The following is a 17,091-nucleotide window of genomic DNA, read 5'->3' on the forward strand; positions in this document are numbered from 1 at the left end:
GCATCTCGAAGAATAGTAGCATAAAGATGCCTTATCTGATTGTTACAGCTGATCCTTTCCATTACTGAAACCCAACGATCACCAACCCAGAAATAATATTTTTATATATAAATACCCTTTTAATCTTAAGTTATAATTGTGGTGAATAATTTTTTTTATTAAAAACTTACATAGTATCATAACAACAAGGGAAAAGCCAAACCCCAATGGCCATTGAATTATTGTCTCTATCTTCTCCCATTTCATACCCTAATACACACCATCACAATTAAACTCTCCTCCATAACCTACCTTTTATAGAAAAACCAACTTCTTCCTCTTTTAGAGAGTCAAAATTTCCTCAACTATGTAGACGGAATCCTCGTGTCACCACCTCAATTTACCACCATGAATTCTACCACCCTTACTATCGAATATTTGCGATGGAGATTAATGGATCAATGCCTTCTCAGCCTCCTCCTTTCCTCCCTCACCGAGGAGGCAATGGTCGAAGCCGTTGGCCTCTCCATTGTACGCGAGGTCTGGCTCGTATGGGAAAATACCTTCAGTCATCGATCGAAGGCTCAAGAAATCTGTCTCAAAGACGCTCTCCAGTAGCGAAAGCACGACAATCAATTAGTTGTCGCTTACATTCGTGTTTTCAAGGGTCTTCGCGATCATCTTCACGTGATTGGTAGACCTGTCAACAACACCTACAAACTCCATTGGTTTTTTCGTAGACTCGACGCCGAATTTTCTACCTTCTCTCTCCCACAAATGGCCCTCATGCCTCTCCCCTGTTTCTCTGACCTCGTCTTTAAAGCCGAGAGCTTTGAGCTCTTCCAAAAATCTCTCGAGAGCCCTATTTCTCCCGTTGCTACTTTCACTGCTGCCTTTCGTGGTTCAGACTGGTTGACCCACTGCGGCTTTGGTCGCACCCAAGACTGCACCAAAGGTTCTGGCTGCCATTATGTCAACTGAGGCCGCACTCATTCTGGTTTAAGCCCTCCACACTGCTAGATATGCCATCTTGACAGTCACCATGGTAATTGTTGCAACCAATGCTATGCCCGTACTGAGTCTCATGCCCATCTTACTGAAGCTTTCACTGGATCGTGCACTCTCCATGGATCTGCACGCTCTGACTGGTTCTTGGACACTAGGGCTTCTGCTCATATGTCCAATAAACCATCCATCATGGATCAGTCCACTCCGTACATGGGTAAGGACTCTGTACATTGTGGAGAATTGTGTTTCCTTACGTATCTCGCACACTTGTATTCCCTTACCCCCAATATATAGTTGTTCCTCATCTCACCAAAAATCTTCTTTCCATCAGTAAATTAACGTCTTATTTTCATTTAACTGTTACATTTACTAATAATTTTTTCACTATTCAGAATCATCTTACAGGAATGGTGATAGCAAACGGTAAGAGAGATGGAGGTTTATATGTGCTGGAGCATGGCAACTCTGCCCTTCTTTTTTTCCTTAAGAATCAATTTTTACATGCTTCCTATGATTCATGGCATGCTCGCCTTGGACATGAATGACTTTTGCTGATTTCAAAGTTTTTAGGATTTTTTTCCTTTTCGTCTCTATCTGTCTTAGTTGAATCATGTTCACTAAGAATCTATAATTTATGTTTTGTATTCTAGGCTTAAGCTTCTCATGTTACATGAGACTGAACTTATTAATCCATCTGCACTTTGTTAATTAATAAGGTGAATGTGAGAGGAGAGTTGGTTTGATACAATTGGTTGGGTTATTTAATTATGCTAAGACTTATCTTTAAGTGTTAGAGTTTGGGTGTAATTGGGACAAAGGTAGTTTAATTATAATTGGACTCTACTACTTTTCTCTATTATAAATAGAAGTTCATGTACTTTGATTATAATATATCAATGAAGTATTTCTCTTTTCTATAAATTCAACATGGTATCAGAGCAGGTTCTGTGAGTTGACTCGGTCAACCCACAGAGGTAATGTGACCATTTCTGATCAATTATCTTTAGCAATTTAGGTTCATATTTATCTTTTTTTTCAGTCCCTATACGCATTATTTGCTTTACATTTTCACCTCTATACTGAACTTTTCATATTACATATTATATATTGATGGAAATATATTCGAGTCTATGTTCCAAGGAAAAATTATTTTTGCAATCGGAGTTATCTAGAAAGAGAAATCGATATTCGAAGTAGCAAAGGTCAGATTGCAAAAGAGGTTCGTGCAACAGCATAAAACTTCAACTTTCGAGCTATTTTATGCTATCAATAATGAAACTTTATATGGAAAATTATATATTAAAAGAAATATCTATAAGTCTATTTTTTACATATTCAACAAATTCTTGATCTGAGTTTTTTATATGAAGATATTTATCTTGGAAGAGTCAATACTCATGCTGGAAAAAGGGAAAAGAGTACTTAGTTCGGTAGGGATAGAAATATATCAGATTATATATCTTAATAGAAGTATATTTTATTATGATAAATTATATTTGAATGAAAGGTATTTATGTCTAGTTTCATAAGGAGAAAATTTCATATTAATCTGATCTTTATGTAAAGATATATTCGCATTGGAAGAATCAAAGATCATGTTCGTATCCTGTTGCATTGAAAAATCCGAATTTACGCCGAATTATTTTATGTGTCCATATTACTCTTAAGAACTTTCATTATTTACCGGTTATTTACTACTATACTACTGCAAATTTGGCACATATTATTTTGGCATTAACCCATTTTCGCTGATACTATTGTGTCTCTTTGATTGAGATATTATTATGAAAGCAAGACTCCTCAGTTGCTATCTATTGTCAGCATTGGTTATGATGAAGATTTGAATAAAGAACATTGTGGCCCCATCATCTTATCTTCCTTTGATTCCTATTATCATGTTATTTTTATTGTTATTACATCTCTGTTATTTGGTTCAAGATGGGATCACTACCATTACCTCCCAGCTTGATATAAGAGAAATAGAAGAAGAAGTACAAAAACAAGGTATTTTATATGTTGTGGTAATTTTAATGTGACAAAAATATTAAAGAAAAGGGGGAGCACAAAGATGAAGCTTTTTTTGCATCTAAGAAAAAAATTTTGTAGCAAAGAAAATTGAAGACCAAGAATCCTGACTCGCAATAATAATTGTGGTAATTATTGGTGATACCTGACTCGACTCGAATTAATTCTATTTCTCAGGTTGGATTATTATTTTGAGGTATTCTCAACATATTCCTTGGTCAACATATTATTTGGTGCAAATACTCGCATCAGATCATTTCATAGGTCATTTTACAAGGATTTCAATATTTTGGTTCATGTTATATTGGCCCAGGTCCATTTGAGCTGCAGTTATTATGTCTCTTTGGATGAGACATTATTATTGAAGATGTGGGGGCCTCAGCATCCTATTTTCCTTTTTACCCATTACTTATTGCTTATTTGACAACGTTGGTCCTACCATCCTTTATTTGACTCTCACATACCTCTTTGGGCCAACCTTTTGAGTGTTGCTTCAATTTGGACTTTAAGTCCATCATGGTTGGGTGTTTTAAGTCCATTGCACCTTTTAGATATATATAACCGTGAGACTTTTATCCCTTTCTTATGAATGATAGGCATTACCCACTTATCACATCTTTAATTGCCGTCTTGTGAATGATAGGCATTTATCACCCATTTCTATCTGTGAGAGTCAGTGCCCGATGGAGGAGCATATTACTGCATATATGCTACCCCCCCTTAATTGGCATTTATTACTCCTACCACTTGAGACTCATTGTCCTGTGGAGGGACATGGTGATGGAGGAGTTTTACTACACTTCTGAGCATTGCGTATAGACCCACTACCTGCGAAAGATAGGAGTGTGCCCTATATCCAGCATTGGTTATGACTGGAGTATGGAGCGATGTCATACGACTTGGAGTGATTATACTCTCACTTATCTTATGCCAACTGGGCCTCATGGAAGAGAGCACCAGTGTGAGGGGGAGTGTTGGAAGAAATGGAGGAGTGCCAATTTTACGACAAGATCGTATACATTATTTGTAGCAAGCTGGGAGTTCATGATGTTCTCTCACCCCCAGCTTGAGGGGGAGTATTGGAAGAAAAACCCAAGCCCACACGACCAAGGAAGACCCACATATCCAAGTGTATTGGAAGATGGGCCCAAGCCCATAAGACCAAGGAAGACCCACATATCCAAGAGTGTTGGAAGATGGGTCCAAACCCATAAGATATGGGACCCACCATAATCATGTGAGGTGGCATAAGAAGTCTAACAGAGCCACAATTATTATGGAAGCATGTCTCATAGAGGAGTTTCAATTTAAATGTGTTTTAGTCACGTTAGTCTTCTATTTATATTGGGTTAGTTAATTAAGCTATGACTTATCTTTAAGTGTTAGAGTTTTGGTGTAATTGGAACAAGGGTAGTTTAATTATAATTGGACTCTACTACTTTTATTTATTATAAATAGAGGTTCATGTACTCTGATTATAATAAGTTAATGAAGTATTTTTTTTTTTTCTATAAATTCAACACAGTCGATGAGTCCATGTAGGCCACTGATTCTTTTGTAGGTCCCTCCTCGCCTCACCAAGCTTCTAGTCCAGAACCTACCGAGACACGAATCACTCCTCCTGCTCCTGCTTCTACACTAACCATTGGGTTCTCACCCTGTGCTTACACGAGGTAGAACTGGTATTTTCAAACCACCCCATCCTGCCAACCTCGGTATCGTCGGATCCTCTGAACTTCTCTCCGCTCTCCTTGTCTCTACTGTGCCTAAGGGATTCAAATATGTCGCTAAGAATCATGTTTGGCTTACTGTCATGGATGAAAAAGTTCAAGCTCTGTAAAATAATCGACCTGGATTTTAGTCCCTTGACCTACCAGCACTAACATTATGAACTCCAAATGGGTATTTTATACCAAATATCTGCCTAATGGATCCATTGAGCGTCTCAAAACACACGTCGTTGCCAAGGGCTACACTCAGGTAGTTGGTCTTGATTACATTAACCTTGATCATGTTTTTTTATGTTAAGCATTTTTTTAGCTATGTCAAATGCACCATTCACTTTGACCTTACCTTTCGCCCATCTGCTACTCCTGTGCTCTAGTTGCTTACTTTGATACAGACTGGGTTGGTTATCCTAACACTTGTCGCTCCACTTCTGGTTACTCCATTTATCTTGGATATAATTTGATTTCTTGAAGTGATAAAAAACAACCAACGATATCATGTTTCAGCTGTGAATTTGAATATCGTGCTCTTGCGCACACTGCAGCTCAACATATTTGGCTTATGCATCTCCTTTGCGATCTACATGTTCCTATTCCAGAACCACCTCTTCTCTTATGTGACAACAAAAATACAATCTTCCTAAGTTCCAATCCAATTTCTTACAAGAGAGTCAAACATGTTGAATTAGATTATCACTTCCTTCAAAAAGTTCTTGTTGTTGACAAACTTCACATGCAGTATGTGTCATCTTACCTGCAAGTTGCCGATATTTTCACCAAAAGTATTTCAAGCCCTCTCTTTGAATTTTTTTGCTCCAAACTTCACGTCTGTTCAATTCCGACGCTTAGGTTGCGGGGGTGTGTGAACGATATGCCACCGTAATAGAAGCCTACAGACCAGACTTCCATTATCGGAACTGAAGGATCACCAAGCCGAAACAGAAAGATCATCTAGCCAGAAATATCATTTTTCTGTTACCAGTTTTATGTGTAAATACCCTTGTAATTAAGTTATAATCATGGTGAATACAATTTTTTTTATTAAAAACTTACATCCACTCCAACTAGGGTGCAAGATTCTTAGTGTATCAGTTTTGGAATTTTCCAACGATTGACGCGATTCATTGTTGCATAATTTCTTATTTCATATACGTGTGTTGACGATCGTCTTATATTAGAGAAATTAAACAGAGGAAGAGTCGCATTGCAGACAAGTCCCCATCCCAGTTCTTGCCCTTGCTCTCTTCGTTGTTCAAACTTGGAATTCCTAACTCAAAAGTCATCACATTTTATTATCAAAACAAACTTGGGCAGATGCCAAGGAAGTCCAGAATCCCGCACCGAATCCAGAGACACTGTCAAACACGAAGAGACAGAGATACAGCTCTGTCGGGGATAGGTAGTTAGGCGTGGGCTTTCTGCAACTCCGCCACCTTCTTCCAGGAAGGCCTCGCCAAGAGCTCATCGCACCAGGCGCTGACGTGGGGTCTAGACTTGAAGAGATCCTTAGCGCTGGTGCCCACCAGAAAGTGCAGGTTGGGGGCGTGGTTGAGGTCGGCCAAGGTAAAGGTGTCTCCGCCCAAGTACTTATTCTTCTCCAGACGTTTCTCGTACACGTCCAGCACCTTCCTCAGCTCCTCAGATTCCGCTGCTACCACTGCGTCGTCAGTGGTCATCCCGAATATCGGCTTGTAGGCGAGTTCCCAGGCCAGCTTGGTGGCCGGTGATTCGAATTGGTGAGCTTTCACTTCTATCCATGTTCCCACGATTGCCTTCTTCTTCGTGTCCCTCTCGATCAGCTCCGTTCCTTTGTCGCCGTACTCGTGGGCTATGTACTTCGTGATTCCCCTGGATTCTGTCACCATGGTTACCCACTTAGTTTTCATTTATTTTTCCTTTGTCTACTTCTACCAAATTGCTTACCAAATAGCTTCAAATCGCCATCTTCGAAAACCGGGACCTGACCAAACGGCTGACAAAATTATAGAAAAAAATCCTGTTAGTGTTGTTGGACTACAAGAAGATTAACGGCAAATGAAGGTGATTTATGTACACCGTCTTATGGTGTTTGATCACTCTACAATTCATCAGAGTCCATTTTTCAGCATAAAATCTTCAGACTAGATGCAATCATGCCAATGGTGTATCACCCATGAATGATCATCTATGAAGTTTTGCAGTAATGTTTTATGAACAAGAAAATTTGAACCATTGGAAGCTAGCTCACATTCAAATTGTTAAGAAAATACTCTTTTTTCTGCTCGTCGGCATCCAGATTGATGGGAACAAACTCAAAATCCAGCCCTTTCTCGAAGAGACAAGCCACGACTCTCTGAGTGTTCGTCGAGATAACGCTTCCATAGACCTTGAGACCCCCCATTCCTGCTATCCCTCTTGTCTCTCCAAGATTCCAACAACTTCACGAAGAGAAAAAGAAAGAGGGGAGAAAGGAGGGTAACCCTTATTTTATTGGAAGCAAAAGTGAGCAAGCAACTCAAAGAAAGAGAAAGGAAGAAGAAAGACAACTGCTAAAAGGCATTCTTGATTCAATTGCTTACATATTCAAAGCTTGAGTACATAAATATTTATACTACTCAAAAGACATTTCTACATTTAATGACTTGTGACCAAATACATTCTCTAGATGCATCTTATAACACCAAAAGACACTAATCAATAGACGCATCTTTTCACACCAAAAGACACTAATGAATGGATGCATGTATTTTGTGTTTAGTTGAATAATCTGTAGTAAATGGGCAATAACTTCTTCTAGAAGATTTCAATTCATGAATGGCTTGATTCATTAGAACCTAGACATGCATAGTTTTCCAATGACATATTATTTACTGCATTTAAGTGAGAATAACCCCTTCAAATGGTTCTTTGATTCCAATCAAGTTTAATATCTAATACCCCCTCTTAAACTTGATATCTTTGCAATATCGATAAGCATTCTCAGCTTCTGAAAGATTTCATATTTGAGAAGCTTTGTGAAAATTTCACCAACTTGATCAAGTGACTATACATATTCCATTTCAACATCCATTTTTTCAACACACTCACAATTGAAGTGATATCTCGTATCAATATGCTTGGATCGATCATGAAACATTGGATTTTTTGCTAGAGCAAGTACTGATTTGTTGTCTATCTTAATCTTGGTTACATCACTTTATTCCAAATGGAGTTCCATTAATAGTCTTCTTAACCAAATTGCATGACAGACAGAAGAAGTTGCAGCAACATATACATATTCACATGTTGAGAACATGGCTATGGGTTGCTTCTTGGAACACCAAGAAATTGTACAATTGCCCAAAAAAAGGGAAAAATGAAATGAGGAGAAAGGGAGAAGGAAAAGAAGGGAACAAAGAAAAATAGGAAGAGTTTTTCCCAGTGAAAATGAGAAATTTGTTGGGAGAGGGTACTTTTTGTTAGGAATTAGATGCCCTAATTCCAAACTAACGAAAGCAATAATAATAAACGTAAAAGAAGAAAAAAATAAACATGAGAACAAACAACAAGATTTAAATAGGTTCGCCTCAAGGTGAGAGTACATCTTATCTTCCACCGCTGTAGTAATCCACTATGAAGATAAAATAGTTTACAAGAGAAATCGTACACATTTATAGGTGATTTTTTCTCTAACCTCTCTCGGCCGCAACTAATGATCTTACTCCGGGCGATGAAACCCTAACAATGGCGCCCCCAAATATAAAGAGAAAATTAGGACAACCGGATTACTAGTGTGAAATCCTTAAACTAGCCTTAATAAAATAATTTTTAATATATAGTGGATTAGGCTCCAAAAACTACAAGGTTGATCCGCGTACCAACTCAGCGTAAGGCAGTGCTTAGACTCCACAACTTAACACTTTTTCCTACAGAAGTTCCCAATTTCGTTGGAGAAGTTCCCAATTTCGTTGGAAGAAATTCGTACAATTTTTCTCTTCTCCTTTATAGAGAAAAAGGGAAGAAGGAAAACAAGGAAAAAAGAAAGGAAAAAACATGGAGGAGTAAAAGAAGAAAATAGAAAAGGAAAAAAGGAGGAAAAATAGAAGACTTTTTTTCCAACGAAAAATGGGGAATTTGCTGGGAAAAGAGTACCTTCTCCCATTGAATTTCTCATTTTCTCTTGAAGAAACTCTTGCATTTTTTGCTCTTCTGCTCTATAGAAAAAAGGAGAAGAAGGTGAAAAAGGAAAAAGAGTAAAAAAGGAAAAGCGAAAAGAGGAAAAAGGGAAGAGAAAGAAAAAGGGGAGGAGGAAAAGATGGAAAAAGAATAAGGGGAAGAGTTATCCCAACCAAAATAGGAAATTTGTTGGGAGAGGGTGCCTTCTCCAAGAAAATTTGCCAATTTCTCTAGGAGAAATTTCTTCATTTTTGCTCTATTACTCTATAGGGAAAAAGGAGAATAGAAAAAAAAAAGAAGAGGAAGAGAAGGAAAAAAGAAAAAATAGAAAAAATGGAAAAAAGGAAAAAATAAAAGAAAGTGAAAAATAAAGAGAGGAAAAAGGAAAGAAGGAGAAGAAGGGAAAAACAATAAAAGGATGAAAAAAGGAGAAGAAGGAAAAAAAAGGAAAAAGATTTTCCCACATTCGTTGGAATAGTTGTTTTGCCTACATGTTGTTTTTTTTAATTTAATATCTAATATTTATTTATACTATTATATCTAAAACAACCTTTTTAGCGAATCTATCATTTCGTTCGAAAAGTTTTCCAAATACTCGTGCTCAGTTTGGATTACATGTTGGAACTCGCCTACATGATGCCAAAATCGATAGTAATCGTCGATCATCTATACGTCGGTGAATTTGTTCTTGGGCCTCCTACACGAGCTGGCTATACTTACTGCTAGTGACTGGAGTCGGGATGATCTCTACCCTCAAGTTAAATGTCTTCTCTTTTTCGGTTTCAATTTCTTCCAACAAATACTAGGATTCACTGGGAGAAGATTTCTTTCTGTAGTGAGTTTTCCCAATTCTCTACTAGAATGTTCTGAAATTTAATCGCTCCCAAGGAATAGTGAAATTCGCTACCCCACAGGTAGGATTTTTTTAGAAGAAGAAGAGATTCATCTTGAAGATCTTGATGAAGATGACTATGAGAAGGACCAAAATTGATTTCCTTGTCCACCAAAGAGTTTCAAACAAAATTATCTATTTCAAATAAATTAGTTTGTGTCTTGATTTATGTAATATTTATGTGTTATATCCTAAAATATTACATTATCATGTCTCTTTGTCACCCATGCATTTGGGAGATGACCAGGCAAAGCAAGATTTTAATGAGGCCATGGATTTTGACTTTTTCATACATTAATGATACTAGCTTTATATCTTATACCTTAACAAAATTGTATTCCACTATTTTATGTATACTAACTATTGAAAAATTATTTTGTTTACATAGGTGGTTATTCCTTTTGCCTTTGCATAAGCGAGGTGTGACTCTAGTGATGGCTTAGCTATTGATGTGGTTGTGTAGAGGCTTGGTGGATGAAAGAATTCTCCTTCCAAATGCTAAATGCTAACCTCTAATGATTCATGTTGTGTTTTCATTGAAGGATAACTTTGAAGTAGATTTGTTTCAGGATAAGAATCCTAATTGTGAGAGGTCTTTATCTGTTCTAAAAGTGAAAGGAAGAGTTGAAAATGTGAGGTTAAAAGGGTTGGAATAAGAGAGAAGTAAAATAGAAGAGAGGGAGATAGGGAGAGATATTGAAGGAAAAGAGAGAAGAAGAGAGAGTAAAAAAAGGAAAGGTACTAAGCACGAATTTGAGAGGGGAAAAAGGTATTTAGAAAAGGATTGATTGATTTTTCTTTCAGCCAAAATCCCTATTTATACTTTTTCCTTTGAATTATTTTGGAAACTCTTCAATCAATTAGAGTTCACTAATTATATAATTTAATGAAAGATCCTAAGAGATTGGGATATTATATCAATCTAAGAGATATTTTAGGAATTTAAAAGATTACATCAATCAAAGGAAAATTTCTTTCAATTCTAACAAGATTTCATCTTCTTTCTTCGGGGTAATTTTGGGTCTCTATCATTCCACCCCTCAACCTTGTCTTCCAGGATAAAAGTGAGGAATCATAGAAGCAAAAATCCTTTCTTTGTGATCACTATGAGATAGTATTGGTATTTCCGACACTTTCACTTTTTTTTTTATTTTTATTTTTTGTTAAAATTGTAAGATTATCGAGAGGGTGCATGTTCTGGCTTCCTTTTTCAGGGAAAATATGACAAGCCGACCCCTCTCGCTGCGTGAAGCTCGTGGTTTTAGGCGTTTAGGGGTGAGTGGGGGGGGGGGGGGGGGGGGTGACTCCCACACCCAGACAATCACGAGAGGGAGGAACGAAGCCATTCTGCACCTCTTTTTCAATCACTCCATCAAACCTAATTAAGATGTGATTAGTAGCTAAACTATAAACCCTTCGCCTATAAAGGAGAGGCAGAAAGAGTGGAGTAGTAACAAGTAGGAGTGAAATACCACGATGACGGCCCTCAAGCTTCATGGGTTAGGCTTTTCCCCAAGCACTGCTCGTGCCTTGACGGCTTTGAACGAGAAAGCTGTCGATTACGAGCTCCAACCAGTCAACTTCGCTACTCGTGCCCACAAGCAAGAGCCCTACCTCTCCCTCAACGTAATATCTCATTATCCTTTTTCTTCTTTTCCTCTACTTGGATTTTGCCCGTCCCAACTGACTAATGTTTTCCTGTCTCTCTCTTCTCTCTCCCAGCCCTACGGTCAAGTTCCGGCGCTCGAGGATGGCGACTTCAAGCTCTTCGGTGAGTTAAAATCATTCGTTAACCACTTTATATTCTTTAGTTCTTCTGTGTTATCATCTTAACTTGTTTGCCGGCAGAGTCTCGCGCCATCACCAAGTAGTGGCCAGCAAGTACATGGAGACGGGGCCGGATCTGTTGAGAAGCGACAACATTGCCGAGGCGGCTCTTGTGAACGTTTGGGTGGAAGTGGAGGCGCAGCATTACACTCCGGTGATCGCGCCTCTTGTATCCGAGCTGCTGAGAAAGCCCAAGTTGATGAAAATGGCCCCCGACGAGGCAGTGGTGCAAGAACTCGCCGGGCAGCTGGAAAAGATTCTGGATGTGTACGAGGAGAGGCTATCGAAGAGCAAGTACTTGGCTGGGGATTTCTACAGCTTGGCTGATCTCCACCATCTTCCCTATACCTACTGCCTCCTCCAGTCCTCCAAAGCCTCTCTCATCACCAGCCGCCCCCATGTGAAGGCATGGTGGGACGACATCTCCTCCAGACCTGCCTGGGTGAAGACTGCCGAGGGCATGAAGTTCTGGAACCCGTCCCCCGCTTGAGCTTCCGCTGCGGCCCTAATAAATGCCGGATTATGTCTCTGTTGTGGTAGTTTGGTCACGCTGTCTTTTGGACGAACGGATCATGCATGATTAAGTTCAGTTAAGGCTTGTATTACTTTTTAATTAAATAAAATTGGCTGCAGTATATATGCTTCTAGGCTCCACATGTGCTAACAATAAAAACCACAGGCCCATCAGTCAAAACCTTGCCGAAACATTATTATGACTCATCTGACTGACGACAATAAGCTGTAGATAAGTCTTCACGCAATCTCATTAAGTCTTCTCGACATCTCCATCCTGCATAGCTGCAGTCTGCAGATAAGTCTTCACGCAATCCCTTCACGCAATCTCAATCCTGAACGAGCGAACCTTTTTTCTTTTTTATTTCTCTTTCTCTTTCTCTCTCTTCTCTTCCTTTTGTATTTTTCCACCGGTTTCTGTGTTTCAAACACGGCCTACAATCTCTTCCTTTTGTTTTTTCCACCGGTTTCTGTGTTTCAAACACAGCCTAGGAGATCATCGTTATCTCGATAAAACAATATGATCCAGAAACCTCCCTGCCGATGGTGTGACGAGCATAATGCACAATACGAGGTGAGGTGCACTAAATGTAAAACAAAGTAAACTTAGCCCACGAACATCTAAACAGCAATCAAGAAGAAATTTAACACTGATCTATTACAAATACGATAAGAAACTTCGTCCCACCACACGCTCTAAAAGAGGTTCAATGGTTTCTGGACTGAACAGAAATTACGAGAAGAAACTAAACAATAAAACAGAGTAATAAAGAAGGAATAACTCTCATTTTCTGGATACCAATGCAGCTGAAGAACACCTCTATTTATAAGTATTTTTAATCTAGGAAGCTTGTAGAACACACCATCTAGGAAGCTTGTAGAGCAAGCCATCTAAGAAGCTTGTAGAGCACACCATATAGGAAGCTTGTAGAGCAAGCCATCTAGGAAGCTTGTAGAGCAAGCCATCCTTTGTCCTCCACGTTGGCATTTGGTGATGCAATTGTGACACGTGCATACCGTGGGGTCAGCCCCCTTAGACCCCGTCGGGGCTGACGCCCCGAACCCTACTATCCGTTTTACAGTTTTTTCACAAGTAACCATTGTGGTCACAATTTGACCTCATCAGCATCTCTGCTGGAACCGTTAACTAATTACTCACTATCGACATTGGCGCTCCTCATACTTGGGGGCCAGTGAATACATTACATTAACGGTAACTTGAGAGAGGTGGGCATTGATACACTAACACCCCCCCCCCCCCCCCCCCCCCCCCCCCCCCCCCCCCCCCCCCCCTCCTCAATGTTCACCTCTATTGGACGATGTTCTTGGGCCAACGCCCAAGCCACGAAGATGCTTGTTCATCTGAGCACTCCCTAGTGCTTTGGTAAAAATGTCCGCATGGTTGTCTTCTGTAGGGCAATACTCCATGTATATGGTCTCCTCTTCAATCAGTTCTCTTACATAGTGATACTGAATATCTATGTGTTTAGTTCTAGCATAGAACACTGGGTTCTTCGCCATAGCTATGCAACTTTGATTGTCACAATTTAAGGTAGTTGACTCAGTCAAAGGAATACCTATATCAGTCAAGATGCGTCGTAGCCACATAGCTTCACAGGCTGCTACACAAGCAGCTTTATACTCTGCTTCGGTTGATGACAGTGCAACTATTTGTTGCTTCTTACTAACCCATGAGATGATACCACTTCCAAACAAGAATCCGTAGCCAGTAACGGATTTCCTCGTGTCAATATCTCCAGCCCAATTTGAGTCACAATACCCAAATAAAATATCTCCTCTTGTGTAAGATACTTCAAAAGTTAAAGTACTTTGAGATATTTCAGGATTCGCATTCCAGCTTGCCAGTGCGTTTTTCTTGGATTGTTAGAAAAACAACTGAGCACTCCCACACCATAGCTAATGTCAGGTCTTGTGTTACAAAGGAAGATTAAACTTCCAACTAATTTTCTACAGAGCTTGTTGTCAACCTTTTCAGAGGAGTCATTGATTGACAGCTTGGTATTCACTTCCATTGGGGTGACTACTGGATTACTTTCGGTCATGCCAAAAGTAGATAACAGTTCTCGAGCATAACGTTCCTGAGAAATAAAGATATGATAAGATTTTTGCCATACCTCAATTCCCAAGTAGTAATGAAGAAGGCCCAAGTCTGTCATGTCAAACTCTTGGCTCAACCATTCCCGAGTCTTCACAATGTTGTCTTCATGGTCACCAATGATTACCAGGTCATCTACATAAAGTACTACAATGACTTTTTTCTCATGTTCACAAAGAACATATAAGTTTGCTTCAGATTTGCTTCTACAGAACCCGCGTTCCAAAAAGAAAGAGTCGATACGTTTGTACCAGGCTCGTGGTGCCTGCTTTAGACCATATAAGGCCTTTTTTAATTTACATACCTTCTCCTCTGCATTTGGTAGTTCAAAGCCTTGTGGTTGTGCCACGTAGACTTCTTCCTCAAGTTTCCCATTTAGAAAGGCAAATTTTACATCCATTTGATGTACCGTCCACTCGTAATGAGCAGAAGCTGCAAGAACTACCCGAATTGTTGTCATCTTTGCTGTTGGAGCGAATGTCTCATCAACATCAAAACCTTCAATTTGTGAGAATCCCTGAGTAACAAGGCGTGCTTTGTATTTTTCAAGAGTACCGTCAGCCTTGTACTTTGTTTTCCAAATCCATTTGCTGCCAATGATCTTTCGGTTAGGAGGTTTGTCAATAATCTCCCAAGTATCATTCTTTATGATACTATAATACTCTGTTTGCATTGCAACTCTCCATTTTGGATCTGACATGGCTTCCTCCACACTTACTGGTTCTTTTACCGTCTCGATGATTTGAGTCATCAAAGCCATGTCCAAAAGTTGTTGTCCTGCTTTGTTCTGTTCCTCTATTCTCTTTGATCGTCTAAGCCCATCAGGACAAGGGCTTTTATCTTCAACTTCTGGAGTTCTGTCATCAAAGAGCTGGTGCACCCACTTTGGTTGTGGCTTCCGTGGGGGTGCACTAGGTTGGCTTTTTGTTTCTTTTTTAACAGAAACATCTTCTACATCACTCACTGGCTGTTCAGTAGGCACTTGGTGAGTTACTTCATCGGTTGGAAGATATTAAAAGAAAGGCCCAAGCTCACACGATCAAGGAAGACCACATATCCGATTGTGTTGGAAGATGGGCCCAAACCCATAAGACCAAGGAAGACTCACATATCCAAGAGTGTTGGAAGATGGGTCTAAACCCATAAGATATGGGACCCATCATGATCAAATGAGTTGACATAAGAAGCCTTACATAATAAGAAGTCTAACAAAGCCACAATTATTATGGAAACATGTCTCATAGAGGAGTTTCAGTTTAAAGGTGTTTTAGTCATGTTAGTTTTCTATTTATATTAGGTTATTTAATTATGTTAGGACTTATCTTTAAGTGTTAGAGTTTTGGTATAATTGGAGCAAGGGAAGTTTAATTGTAATTGGACTCTACTACTTTTCTCTATTATAAATAGAGGTTTATGTACTTTGATTATAATAGGTCAATGAAGTATTTCTTTTTTCTATAAATTCAACACAATCGAAGAGTCTATGCAGGCCACTGATTCTTTTGTAGGTCCCTCCTCGCCTCACCAAGCTTCTAGTCCAGAACCTACCGAGACACGAATCACGCCTCCTGCTCCTGCTTCTGCTTCTACATTAACCATTGGGTTCTCACCCTGTGCTTACACGAGGTAAAACTGGTATTTTCAAACCACCCCATTGCGCCAACCTCGGTATCGTCAGATCCTTTGAACTTCTCTCCGCTCTCCTTGTCTCTACTGTGCCTAAGGGATTCAAATCTGTTGCTAAGAATCCTGTTTGGCTTACTGCCATGGATGAAGAATTTCAAACTCTGTAAAATAATCGGACTTGGATTTTAGTCCCTTGACCTACCAGCACTAACATTGTGGACTCTAAATGGGTGTTTCATACCAAATATTTGTCTAATGGATCCACTGAGCGTCTCAATGCACGCCTAGTTGCGTAGGGCTACACTCAAGGTTGCTGGTCTTGATCAAGTTTTTTTATGTTAAGCGTTTTTTGGGTATGTCAAATGTATTATTCACTTTGGCCTTATCTTTCGCCCATCTGCTACTCTTGTGCTATAGTTGCTTACTCTGATACAGACTAGTTGGTTATCCTAACACTTGTCGCTCCACTTTTGGTTACTCTATTTATCTTGGAGACAATTTGATTTATTGGAGTGTTAAAAAACTACCAATGGTATCACGTTCCAGCTGTGAATTTGAATATCGTACTTTTGTGCACACTGCAGCTGAACATATTTGGCTTATGCATCTCCTTTACGATCTACATGTTCCTTTTCCACAACCTCCTCTTCTCTTATGTGAAAACAAAAGTGCAATCTTCCTAAGTTCCAATCCAATTTTGCACAAGAGTGCCAAACATGTTGAATTAGATTATCACTTCCTTCAAAAACTTGTTGTTGCTGACAAACTTCACATGCAGTATGTGCCATCTCATGTGCAGGTTGCCGATATTTTCACCAAAAGTATTCCATGCCCTCTCTTTGAATTTTTTGGCTCCAAACTTCACGTATGTTCCAATCCGACACTTAGCTTGCGGGGGTGTGTGAACGATATGCCGCCTCAACAGAAGCCTACAGACCAGACTTCTATTATAGGAACTGAAGAATCACCAAGCCGGAACCGAAGGATGACTTAGCCAGAAATATCATTTTTCTGTTACCATTTTTATGTGTAAATGCCCTTGTAATTAAGTTATAATCGTGGTGAATAAAGAGTTTTTTATTAAAAACTTACATCCACTCTAACTAGGGTGCAAGATTCTTAGTGTGTCGGTTTTGAAATTTTCCAACAATTCACGCGATTCATAGTTGCATAATTTCTTATTTCATATACGTGTGTCGACGATCGTCTTATATTAGAGAAATTAAACAGAGTCGCATTGCAGA

General features: G+C 39.2%; 1 protein-coding gene and 1 pseudogene across 1 annotated transcript; one reads left to right on the forward strand and one right to left on the reverse strand.

Moving 5' to 3' along the window:
* Window positions 1-6,142: 6,142 nt before the first annotated feature.
* LOC137955110 (glutathione S-transferase-like) lies at window positions 6,143-7,119 on the reverse strand. Its single transcript, XM_068801982.1, has 3 exons — window positions 6,967-7,119; window positions 6,663-6,711; window positions 6,143-6,594 (listed from the first exon to the last, which is right to left on the reverse strand). The coding sequence occupies exons 1-3, from the start codon at window positions 7,117-7,119 to the stop codon at window positions 6,143-6,145; spliced, it is 654 nt and encodes a 217-aa protein (XP_068658083.1).
* Window positions 7,120-11,234: 4,115 nt separating this feature from the next.
* On the forward strand, window positions 11,235-12,281 carry LOC137956868 (glutathione S-transferase F13-like; annotated as a pseudogene).
* Window positions 12,282-17,091: the final 4,810 nt, after the last annotated feature.

This window comes from Aristolochia californica, unplaced genomic scaffold (genome assembly GCF_029961685.1).
Source record: "Aristolochia californica isolate CCGP_79_NKW_82.1479 unplaced genomic scaffold, dmAriCali1.0.hap1 SCAF_2, whole genome shotgun sequence".
Classification (NCBI taxonomy): Eukaryota; Viridiplantae; Streptophyta; class Magnoliopsida; order Piperales; family Aristolochiaceae; genus Aristolochia; species Aristolochia californica.

Coding starts and splice junctions, on each gene's coding strand:
- LOC137955110 (XM_068801982.1), bottom strand. CDS start 7,119: ATGGGGGGTCTCAAGGTCTATGGAAGCGTTATCTCGACGAACACTCAG. Junction 6,712..6,966: donor ATTTTCTTAACAATTTGAAT/GTGAGCTAGCTT, acceptor TAATTTTGTCAG/CCGTTTGGTCAGGTCCCGGT. Junction 6,595..6,662: donor TGGCGATTTGAAGCTATTTG/GTAAGCAATTTG, acceptor CCATGGTGACAG/AATCCAGGGGAATCACGAAG.